The sequence below is a fragment of the Lutjanus erythropterus genome, chromosome 18 (genome assembly GCF_056507025.1).
Source record: "Lutjanus erythropterus isolate fLutEry1 chromosome 18, fLutEry1.hap2, whole genome shotgun sequence".
NCBI classification, from domain to species: domain Eukaryota; kingdom Metazoa; phylum Chordata; class Actinopteri; order Lutjaniformes; family Lutjanidae; genus Lutjanus; species Lutjanus erythropterus.
In genome coordinates, this window is record NC_139334.1 from 10,900,531 (window position 1) to 10,912,959 (window position 12,429).

Consider the following 12,429-nt stretch of genomic DNA (forward strand, 5'->3'; position numbering starts at 1 on the left):
TCCTCCATTTGATGGATTTAGCCCTCAGACGAGGCCGTGCCCGTGCATCCCAATGACCTTGTTCATAAATAATGAGGCGGCGTGTATGCGTGCGTGCGTCTGTGTCTGTGCATGCTGATCAGGTGGTTACAGCACTGACCCCCAGCAAGAGTTCCCAGTATCACATGAAGAGGAGGGGGAGCATTTGAATTTGACTTTGCTTTCTTTCAAGGTCTGCCTGTGTGTGTGAGTGTGTATGTTAATGGAGTTGCTCTGTGTGTGGCTGTCAGACCATAAATGACTTGATGGTTTTCACTCTGTTGTACCCGAATGTTCCATAATTGTCCATTTGCTCTTTCAGGACAGGATTACAGGGGGGATTATTAGCCACCACACTCTTTCACTCTTTCTGTTTGTGTTTGCAGTTTTGGAGCTTATGTGGTAATGCTCTCACACCCAAACGTGGTGTTTTTGGCAAAACGGGGGATCTCCAAACCATCCTCTGCCTTGCCTGCGCCAAGGACGAGATCACATATTCAGGTGCCTTGAATGGTGACATATATGTGTGGAAAGGGATCAACCTGATGAGGACGGTGCAAGGAGCTCATGGGGTGAGTTTAGAAGATGTTTGGTGCTCTGTGGCTCTGGCTGATTTTGCATACACCCACCCTACTGCATGCTGCACAAAAGCATCACAGTGAAAGCATCCAGTGAACTGAACCGGGGTCGAAGCCACGTACGCTGGCTTGGTTTGATTCTGCTCAGTAGAAAAGGATCAGCCTTTTGCTCCGCAGGATTAAATGATATCTATTGGATCAACAGCTGGGTGAGGGGATGGGTGGGGGAGGGGATAATGACTACGGTACAGTACATGTTCATTCCTGCTTTTTGTACTACCAAATGTCTCAGTGAAGGTTTAAACAATGTACCTCCATGTGTATGCACTCTTACAAATAAAGGTACTGACTAGAACCATAAAGGGTTCTTTGTCTCGTCCCCACAGAGGAAGCCTTTATGCTCTCTGGTAAAACATTTTATAAAGGTTGCACTAGGAAACCTTTCAGAGAGTTTGACCTAGAAACCAAAATAAATGGTTATGAAGAGTTTCATTTAGAACCCACCCAGGGGCTCCTACCGAGAACCCTTTCATATTCTAGGGGTTTTATCTAGAATCCACCCAGGGGTTCTCCCAAGAACTTTTTTATATTATGGTACAAAGAATTCACGAGCCCTTGACAAAAAGGTCCTTAAAGGAAAACAATCCCTGAAGAACTCTTTCTTCCAAAAGTGTTCTTTGGATGTTCTTAATGGAGCCATTAATCTTACAAACCCTGTCTTAAAAACATTGTTATAGGATCTGGGTAGAACCTCAACACTTGAGGAATAAACCCTTTTGGAACCCTTATTTCTAAGAGTGTATGAAAAACCCTTATTCAATGAGGCCTTCTGTAGAGCTTTCCAGTAATAAAAATAAATATGACACCCCCTGTTACCTCGTTCTGTGTTATCTTGAGGCCACAGCAGCTGGTTTGTAATTGTGAAAGTCTTGTTAAACAAATGCCTGACTGAACAGTAGCAGCGCTATGCGGTCTGTATCTGGGGCTGGTTCTGTCGTTGCTCATTTGTTGTGCAGATCCTCACTGACAGCCTGTCATTTCCTCCAGTCAGGGATTTTCAGCATGAATGTCTGTGAAGAGGGCTTTGCTACCGGGGGCCGAGATGGCTGCGTCCGGCTGTGGGATCTCAACTTCAAACCAATTACTGTCATTGATCTCAGGGAAACAGACCAAGGATATAAAGGTGATGTCAAACTGCCTTCTTTTTTTTCTTTTAATCTGAGTGCAGAAAGGTTGCAGGCCAAATTGTGCTCTCCCGAGGCACTGAAAGAATTGTAGAAATCTAGAAAAAAACACCCTTTATGCCATTTTGTTCTCCTTACTAATATTCTCTTTCTTTTCTCTTCTATTTTCTCCATCTCTTGTATTTATAATCTTGGATCTAACAGTAGCTAGAGGTGAAAATAGCCGAGGTGGGTAATGTCACTGCGGGCGGAGTTAATAACCATGTCAGTCTGTTTGTAGCAGTCCCCATATTGTTCTGCTGTTCCTCTTGTTGTTAGTAAGTCCAAGCTCTGTTGCAGTTTTATGCCGTATACAGATGTTTTGTTCACATATGTATACAGCACATGCTTCCTCCATCCTCTTCTTGCTGTATTACCCAGAGTCAGTTGCAGATTGGCTTGACAACATGTGTTAATCTCCGTCCTAGGTAGCCTGCAGATGGCTATTTGCACCTCCTGTCTCTATTATCCCCGTTGTGTCTCTAATAATGACTGTATAAGCGTTTGCAAATGTCCGTCTGCTTTCACGTTGCATGCTCTATCATTTTCCTTCAGTTTTTTGAGTGTATGCGTGTGTTTTTGACAGGGCTGTCCGTGCGCAGCGTGTGCTGGCGGGGAGATCACATCCTCGTGGGCACACAGGACAGCGAGATCTTCGAGGTGGTGGTCCACGATCGCAACAAGCCCTTCCTCATAATGCAGGGTCACTGTGAGGGCGAGCTGTGGGCTCTTGCTGTTCACCCCACCAAGCCCCTGGCCATGACAGGAAGTGATGATCGCTCAGTGAGGTGAGGCTCCAACAACTTGAGCTTTTGTAAGTTTTTCTAAAAATATAAATTTCTGTCTGTATTATATTGTTGTAAAGCTGCCTGGTTGCTTGTAATATTCTATATAAATAACAAAGTGCTCCAAATAAATAACAATGCTGAAATCAAGTTTAGACTTGCCATCCCCTTTATTGTTTCCTTATTAAGTTTATACAGTTATGTTACCCCAGGATGCTCAGTTTCAATTCAGTTACACTATTTTGTGAATATAAACTGAAACAATACAATACCAAAAACTTTTTTTAAAAACTTTGCAAATCTGGCAGTTGTGTTGGCATTGCAGTAGGTGCTTTGTCATCAATTGCCTGGCAGAGATCTGCACTCTAGCGAGGGCCCTCTTCTAGCTAACAACTGTGTTGGGAAAATAATCTCTTACTTACTTACTTAAAAACATGATTCTAAAAGATTTTTGTCCTTACTTAGTTAGTTGTAGTAATATATTTATATTTATTTAGTCATAAATTAGGGAATATCTTACCCCATTTACTTGTTTCAAAATTTAAGTGTGACACACTGTCCTTGATGTTGTTGGATGTAGGGCTTGATGTAGACCAAGAGTGCCCAATTCATTTTGTTTATAATAATGAAGCTGTTGTCAGTATGCAGTCATAAACCAAATACAGAACAGGACAGACGCCACAAACATCATTTCCATGGTTGTCTGACTCGATGTAATCTCATCAAAGCCTTGCCTCTCCTCTGTGTCTAAAGGATATGGAGCCTTATAGATCACGCACTGATAGCTCGCTGTAACATGGAGGAGCCGATCCGCTGTGCAGCCGTGAGCACTGATGGCATCCATCTGGCGCTGGGAATGAAAGATGGCTCCTTCACCGTCCTCAGAGTCAGGTGCGTACACAATTCAGTGGCCAAATGGGAAATTTTGATGCTCTGTGAATGGCCACTACAATGAAGATCTTCATCATTTTGTGTGTCCATTTTAGCTCCTCATTCAAGCTACATTTCTCTGTTTCCCTCCAGAGATATGACAGAGGTGGTTCACATCAAGGACAGGAAGGAGGCCATCCATGAGTTGAAGTATTCCCCCGATGGATCCCATTTAGCGGTTGGCTCTAATGATAACTCAGTGGACATCTATGGTGTGGTGCAGAGGTACAAGAAAGTGGGCGAGTGCATCGGCTCCAGCAGCTTCATCACACACATGGACTGGTCGACAGACAGCAAGTACCTGCAGACCAATGACGGCAGCGGCCGGAGGCTCTTCTACAGGATGCCAAGTATGTCCAGCCATTCCAACTATATAAATCATGTTCTATGTAAAATATTAGGTTACACTGTATTTACAGTGCACTAACAAGACATACTTGTATGAAATTAGACAAAAACTTGTGACTGAATACTGCCAATCAAAAAGCTGCAAAAAACAATGTTGCTTTGATATAATTTTGCCACTGAGCTTCTTTGTGAGATAAAATCTTTCTGTCTTCTGTTGAGGTGGGAAGGAGGTGACCAACCGGGAGGAGCTGAAGCTGGTACAGTGGGCTTCGTGGACATGTGTGTTGGGCCCAGAGGTTAATGGAATATGGCCCAAGTACTCAGACATCAATGACATTAACTCTGTGGACGCCAACTTTAACAATCAAGTCTTAGTAACAGCAGATGACTATGGATTAGTCAAACTTTTACGATATCCATGTATAAAAAAAGGTAAAGAATTGTTTCATTTTTAAGGTGAGTTAACTAAGGAAGTTCTGCTGTTATTATCTATCACTGTTGCTGATATTTTTCCTCTTGATTTTAGGGGCAAAATTTAAAAAGTATTTAGGTCATTCAGCCCACATAACCAACGCCAGATGGTCACATGACTACCAGTGGGTTATAACCATTGGTGGTGCTGACCACTCAGTGTTCCAGTGGAAGTTTGTTCCCGAAAGAAAGTCTAAAGAAGCTCTGCATATAGCACCACAAGGTATGATGATACCCGGCTGCAGTCACGTATTTATCCATAATGTGGGAAAACATGCTGTATATAATGTATAAGATTTACATTTTACCTTCTCATCAGTCCAATTAGGTAAATTAAAGTGTTACATTTTAATTAATCTTTGTGTGGGGAACGGTGACTTGCACTGCTCTTAGTTATTTCACAAAATCAGTGGCTCCTGCCAAAGAAGACATTATCAAATCATGCTAAGTGGGAAACCCTGATGGAGATTTTGATGTCTACTCAATCTGACCCTAAAATATTGCCAAACTCAGTGTGTTTTTATTCCGTTAATGGAAAAGTTTTTGGGGTAAATGCACTTGTTCACTTTCTTACTGAGAGTTAGAACTACTTTCATGCCTGTGCGATAAATATGGAGCTATAGCCAGGAGGAGATTACTGATCCAGTCTGCAAGCTTTCAGGGGATTTATTGGCAGAATATGGCAGATATTTAATACATATAAGTATACATATAAGTATGTTTTCATTAGTGTATTATCAATAGAAAATAAGATTGATTGTGTTTTTGTTAGCTTAGAATTAGTCATTTATAACGACAATAGGCGCAGGTCCTCTTATGTACAAAAACTGGAAACAGGGGTAACAGGTGGTCTGGCTCTTTCCAGCAATAATAAAATCATCCTACCAGCACATCCAGTGTGTTGCTATTCAGGCCCTCAAGCAAAAAAAATCCAGGTGGATTTTGTTACTGTTGTACACTGCTGGCTACAGATATATATTTAACTCACTGATATAAGAGTGATGTCAGTCTAAATTCAAATTCAAAGGGGACATGGGAAATATGAGTTTACATTACCAAAGCAAGTATGAAATAAAAACAAAAGAAAATGTACATAAACAGAAAAATTGTGAGTTCACTAGAAATATATATGCCTCAATATACAGATAAATAACTTAAAATAAAATAGAGAAAAAGAAAAAAATGTAGAATTGTACAAGTGAAAGGGAACTTTTATTAAACTGTAATAATGTTAACCCATTTAATGAAATAAAATGTCACAGTACATTTCTTAGTTACCTGTTAGGGGTTGTCTGAATGTAGCTGGCTGTTACATAACATGCACCCATACTGCTCCCACCAGCCTCGTGAACTTGAAGTGCTAAACCACCAGGGAGCAATGCACTAGATTGTTCCCTCCCTGCACTTCCCGAACCACCATTTCCATAAAGCTCTGCGAAAGAACGGCCATCACATTAATTAAGACAAATCCAATAAAAGTGAATGAAGCTTGGAAAGTATAATTGCATTGTCATTCCCAAGTCATATTTTTTTTTTCCAGAGACAGAACGCAGCTGTGCTCTCTGAAATTAAAGCACATACTAACTGCCTTTCCTTTTAATTCTCCTAATGGATCTTGTGAGTAGCCGCCCTTAGCTGCCAGTTCTGCTTATTGCCTTGTCTTGGCACAGCTTTACTCTGCTGCATCAGCAATTTTTTACATTTGTCTTGAGCGATGTCACTGTGGAGCACGACTGCCTGATAAATAGGAGATGTCACAGTATTATTACATGATCAACCCTAGCTTCTACTCAAACATGGTGCAGTGTTTTTATTACTGTGTGCAGCGTCATATTTGTCTGATATAGAGCCACTAAAGCATGAGGCAACCTTGTTTCTGCCTGCAGAGACCTTGGCTGACTCTAACAGTGAAGAGTCAGACTCTGATCAGTCAGACGTACCTGAGATGGACTCAGAAATCGAGCAGGAGACGCAGCTCACGTATAGACGACAGGTGTGTGGTCGCATCAGTGTTCACCTCATAAACATGTCACCCTGAAGATCCCTGACAGTTATTAAGCAGAGAATATAAACATTTTTCTGCACATATCCAGGTTTATAAAGAAGATCTACCTCAACTCAAAGAGCAGTACAAAGAGAAACATCGAGCAATGGCCATGAAGAAGAGAGAGCGAGCACCAGGGAGTGGGGTGAAGCTGCACTTCATTCATGGGTAGGCATACTCTGTAGCAGAGAAACTCTGGAAAGACTGATATTAGAAGATGAATTTTAAGGAGAAATTTTTTGTGACTAATGAGGACAACAGTTTTTGAAGCTGGTCCAGTTTGAAGGAGAGCACTACATCCATCAGACGTGAATCGGGCTGCAATTTAATCCTAACAGGCAATTACACAAAGTATGTCCACCAAAAGCGCTTGGTTTTGTCAGTAACAGGCTCAGATTGTTATTATAAGTGTCTGACAGCATTATGGAAAGGACACCAACAGAAACAGACCTTTTGGTTAAAAAGGAAGAGCCCTTTTAGTAACATCCATTTTATCGCTCTCACCAAAGTCACCAGACTCCATTTACAGAAACAGTAATTTTATCATTATAAAACACACTTCATTCAAAGCTGACAGAAATAAATCACACTCAACACACACCTCAACAGTCACTAACATGAGAAAATAGGGTCCAAGCTTTTCATAATGTTTTTTTCCCCCCAAAACAATTGCACATTTTTTTCTTTTTTTTTTGTGTTTGCAGCTACAGGGGTTATGACTGCAGGAGCAACCTGTTCTACACTCAGACCGGGGAGATAGTCTACCATGTAGCTGCCATTGGGGTTGTGTACAACAGACAGCAGAATACCCAGCGTTTCTACATGGGCCATGACGATGACATCCTCTGTCTGGCCATCCACCCCCTGAAGGACTTTGTAGCAACAGGCCAGGTAGCTGCCAGCACCGCTTACATAAAATATTCAAACTGTTCTTTAGTTTGGTTTATGGCTCCTCAGAGATGAGCTGAGAGAGATTCTTTACCATAACAGACTCAAAATTCTCGTGTGTAAATGTTACGCTCCTGAAAATAAATAATCACAAGAATGACAAAGGAATGGTGTCTCCTCAGTTAGAACTTTACTCTGATAAAAATAAAACATGCAGGAAAGAAGATAATACACCCCTATTAAAGTTACAGTAATATTCACAGTATATACCTCACCTTAATTTCAAATAAGAAACATACTGGCTTCACTATTTTTACAAAGCACAGAAAACTGATAGAGCAATTCAAGTGTTTTTGCAATATATTATGATGTCACTCTGAAGTTGACTTTTGACCTTTTGGATGTAAAATGTCAAATTTTGATTTAGTCATATTTGGTTTATGAAGTCTTGAGTTCTGGGTAAAAACATGTTTTGTGAAGTCACAGTGATCTTGGCCTTTGATGACTGAAAATCTTGATTTGAAGAACTAATAAGTTCATTCTTGAGTCAAAGTGGACATGTGTACAAAGTGTGAGGACATGCCACCAAAGCATTCTTAAGATATCAAGTTCACAAGAATACGATGGACAGGCGGACAGGTGGACAGACAGACAACCTGAAAGCGTGTTGCCTCCAGCCACGCTTGTCGACGGCGTGGAGGCTTAAAAATGGGTTGAAATAATCACAAGTGACAAAGGGATGATATCTTCTCAACAAGAACTTTAGTCTCATGAGGAAGATGCGGCAGTTTGCCCTCGATTACAGATGGAGACAGGAGCAATTAATCTCAGATTGCGACCACTCATTAGAGTACACATTAACACTATCACAAGTTGAATTAGACAATAAAGATTAACGTAAACAACTTTTTATCATTTTAACCTTTTTTAAATGCAACATATTTTAAGTGTTTTAAACGATTTTATGGTTTTAATCAAATCTTTTTAACTTTATCACAGTTTCCAACACTATGACAAACAAAGAATTTACCATATTTTTAACTTGTAAGAGACTGTGAATGAATTACATATATTGTGTACATACTTTGAATGTTTTTGTCTCTCCAGGTTGGCAGAGATTCCTCCATCCACATATGGGACACAGAGACATTAAAACCCATGTCTGTGCTGAGGGGTTTCCACCAGCTTGGAGTGTGCGCGTTGGACTTTTCTGGTAACACTCAGTGCTGCTTTCTCAGACTTCATTTAATACTCCTATCCAGACAGATTCTACATAACATACTTTTTGTATTCACAAATTCTTCCAGACATCCTGCTTTCACAGGGGAACAAAATTTTCTTTCACACATAAAAGAAAGGGGCAAATTCACAAGACACCCAATTTACAGGCAACACCAAAAATCCTTTTTTGTGCTGCCTTTCAGTGGCGGCAGTCTGACAGCATCAAGGTGGAGCTGTTCCTCTCGCTTCCTTTAATTGGCCCCAGACAGAGGCAGCGCCGTGATCTGTATGTCAGTGTCAGTGAATCACCTGCTGTAGATCAAACACACCAAGCTGCTTTCATGTCACTAACAAGGGGCAAAACTTCTCTGAACCACAGTAGGAACTGGTCCGTGTTGTACTCAGTGATCTTTGGTTTTTCCTCCGCAGCGGATGGCAAACGACTGGCCTCAGTGGGCCTGGACGACAATCACACCATCGTGCTGTGGGACTGGAGGAAGGGAGAGAAGCTCTCTGCCATGAGGTTAGTACAGAGTGTTAACAGGGCTGTAAGGCTGCAACTAAATGTTACTTTTATTATCAATATCAGTTGTTTGCTCATTAAATGTCAAAAAAAATTGATCAGTGTTCCCTGAAGCCCAAGGTGATGTCCTCAAATGTCTTGTTTTGTCCCAAACCCAAAGATATTTAATTTACTGTCATAGACGAATAAAGAAACCAGAAAATATTCATGTTTAATAGTTGAAATCAGAGAATTTGGGGATTAATGTAATAGTTGAGAACTGTACTCATAGAAATAAGGGTTCCAAAGGAGTTCTTCTTTTGGCGCCGAGGTTCTACCCAGAACTTTTTGCTTGTGAAGAACCCTTTTTTGATTGTGGAACTCTTTTGTCATAGTTTTTTTGTGCTGTTGTATAAAAAGACTCTTATAGAACTTCCTTTGTGGGTTCTAGATAAAACCTTTGCAATATAAAAGGGTTTTTGATAGAACCCCCTGGGTGGGTTTTTGTTAGTGCCCTAAGAACGTTGAAAGGTTTGAGAGAAGGTTCTGGGTGGAGCCATTACACCATGGAAGGGTTCTCTGTAGAACCTCTCTGAGGGATTTTTGGGTGAAACCTTTCACAGATGGTTCTAGGTATATTCCTTTATGTTGGGTTATGGGTAGAACTTTTATAAGGTTCTACCAGGAACCAAAAAGGTTTTCCTATGGGGACAAGCTGAAGAACCCTTTATGGTTCTCATTAGCACATTTATTTCTGAGAGTGTGGTCGATTAATGGACTAATGGTTGGAGCTGTACATGGCTACACATCAGCCTCTCTACTCTCCTCACATCCTGAAAGCTTTAACAAAACTTCTTGTTAATTTTGAAGATTGTTTGAGTCTTTTAGTTTAAATATGGACATTTATGGATGAGGGTTAAATTGAAGTCACTTTGCTGTGCAGGGCTGACAGCGGGATTGATGGAGGAGAAGAAAGAAGAGAAATTGCCTTTTAGATTAGGAAGCTGCACCAGCGCAGCTCTTAACCCTGCCAGAGTCTGAATGGTTAGAGTAAAAGTTTCCCCCAGGGCCCCATCTGTAGATCCATAATTAAAGAGAATTACTTTCAATTTACATCTTCCATGGTGGGCTCCTGGTGAGTCTGTGCACTGATATATTAGATTTTTTTAGAGGAAACATATTAAGAAGTGTCTTTTACAGATGTTCCCTATTTATGAGGTACAAAACAGCACATAAAAAGCAAATGGGCTGCAAAAACAATCAAGTGATAAAAGGGGTACATTAAAAAAGTAACGGGGAGGTAACAAGCACAATCACACTCATCCTTCAGGTCCTGAACGCTGAAACTAATTGGACCATAAAGGCTAAATATAAAAGTCCACATCTTAAAAGTACATTGAGACAAATGAACACTTTAAAAAAACACTTTCTTTTTTAGTTTTTCAAGAAACGTAAACAACTCATACAACTACTAAACAACTATATGTCAGTATACATGCATACACAAGATCTATCTATTGATCTATTTGTATATATGTGTACATATACATAAATATATGAGCATATCGATTATTTAAAAATCCGCACCACTAACCGTATATATTTTTCAAGTCTGTGTTCAAGTCTGTGTGCTTAAAATAAGTAATAAAAAGAACCCATACTTTTTAGTAGCAATGATTTCCCTAACTGTTTCTGTCTAGCAAATGTTGGACAGTTTTTGCTCAAGAAATGACTGAAATGATTAATTGATTATCAGAATAGTTTGAAACTAATTTTCTTTTGATCAACTAATCTATTCATTGAATAATTGTTGCAGCTCTAAACATAATCTTGAGCTCAGGTGTGACAGACTTATTTTCTATACTGTTGGAGACATAGATGCAGATGATCGCCTTGCACATTCAACATAAATAATACCTGCAACCAGATATGTGTCACATATAGCAGCGTTGTACATTTGATGTAATGGATTACCTTTCCAGAGCAAAGCATGATAGGTGTTAATTTGTTGGAAAAATTATGGAAGATTAGGTAAAATTACATAACCCGGAAATCAGAAGGAACCAGAAGTAAAACATCTGTATCCCAAAATATCTTTGCTTTTGCTTTGTTGCTCGCTCTACTTGATGTTCATATTTAGTATCTACTCCATTGAAATTCCCCCTGGCTAGTTTGTAGCAGTGTTTTGCTGGTTGCTCTCCTGCGTGTTGTGTGCCAGGCTCTCACTGCAGCTCAGGGACAGCTTGGAGCTGCACTAATCTCCTTTGCAGACCCTGGTGGGCAGTGCAGTGAGGCGGGCAGAGGGAAATGGGGCCTGACAGAGCCTAGCATGTGCACCGCCACCGTCTAGTCCTCAGCTGGGAGAGAGGAGGAGTGGGGGACTGTGAATGAGGTGGAAGGGTGGGAGAGATGTAGCAAGGAGGGGATAAATGAGGGTAAGAGTTAAAGAGAGAGGAGAAAGGAGTAATGTTTCTTTAGCTTCACTGAGGCTGAGAGTAATTCAGCAGCAAAAAGGGCAACGATTAGAGAATTTAAAGTGTTGGGTACGGTTCATTGCATCAGACAGGACCAGCGACTGACCCTGAATGTTCATATTGTGCAATGCAGTCAGAGGGTAAAATAAAGAGACAGTTACACTAAGTTTATGTCTGTATACAGTTTGTAAGGATTCTTAGGGAGAGATCCCAAAAAATGTGATGTAAGTAGATGTAATATGCCATTGTACACAACACAAAAAAGGTTTTAACCCATACCAACAAGAAGAAAGAAAAACATAATAAATTTTAAAACCTAAAAAGTGCATAAAAAAGCAAGGATTCACAGGTTCAAGCCCTTTGGGGGTTTCAGGCTTCACAAAGCCAAGCAAAATCATTTCAGCTAGTTTAATTCTGTTTAAAGGAGTGAGACCAGTCACACTGTTTTCATCATGTTTCATCATCACAAAGCCTACGGTGTTTCAGTTATTGTGCATTCAAAGTTTTTGCAGTTCTTTGCATCTGCAGATTTAAGCGAAAGTCAAAGGCATCTTGAGTTATGGACAGATATATGATAGGCCACGCCCACTTGCACTTAACAATATGACTTCAAATGTTGCTTAATAATTTTCCCCAGGGCATGCATAACAAAGTACACGTTTTCAGTATTTGTGGCATCTTCCATAGGTTGGGCTCAAAATGCTTCAGTAGAACAAACACAGCCTGAAGATATGTACTCAGATTTATGATGACTGGACAAATCATTGAAGAGTAATGTCCATTTTCCTGTTCGGCTCCACCCACCAGGAGGTTTATTAGTCAAAATAACAACAAGCTTTTTACAACTTTTGATAAGCTTGGTATAATGAAGATCCACAGCCAATGGTATCAATCCGGCCAACCAGTTCTGGAAGAGATGTCAAAAATGTGTTTTTCAAACAAACTGA

At 40.3% G+C, this 12,429-nt stretch overlaps 1 protein-coding gene across 2 annotated transcripts in view; it reads left to right on the top strand.

Moving 5' to 3' along the window:
• Nucleotides 1–12,429, top strand: part of eml5 (EMAP like 5) — a 51,473-nt gene that overhangs the window by 20,655 nt on the left and 18,389 nt on the right. Inside the window, exons 5-17 of one of the 2 annotated variants that reach the window (XM_084742089.1) lie at nt 405–590; nt 1,644–1,779; nt 1,985–2,008; nt 2,406–2,607; nt 3,358–3,495; nt 3,628–3,884; nt 4,102–4,314; nt 4,409–4,576; nt 6,240–6,346; nt 6,447–6,565; nt 7,102–7,288; nt 8,393–8,498; nt 8,936–9,029. In XM_084742089.1, coding sequence (XP_084598215.1) covers nt 405–590; nt 1,644–1,779; nt 1,985–2,008; nt 2,406–2,607; nt 3,358–3,495; nt 3,628–3,884; nt 4,102–4,314; nt 4,409–4,576; nt 6,240–6,346; nt 6,447–6,565; nt 7,102–7,288; nt 8,393–8,498; nt 8,936–9,029 — 1,937 coding nt within the window. The remainder of the gene's footprint in view (nt 1–404; nt 591–1,643; nt 1,780–1,984; nt 2,009–2,405; nt 2,608–3,357; nt 3,496–3,627; nt 3,885–4,101; nt 4,315–4,408; nt 4,577–6,239; nt 6,347–6,446; nt 6,566–7,101; nt 7,289–8,392; nt 8,499–8,935; nt 9,030–12,429) is intronic. The other variant, XM_084742090.1, reaches the window with a different exon arrangement.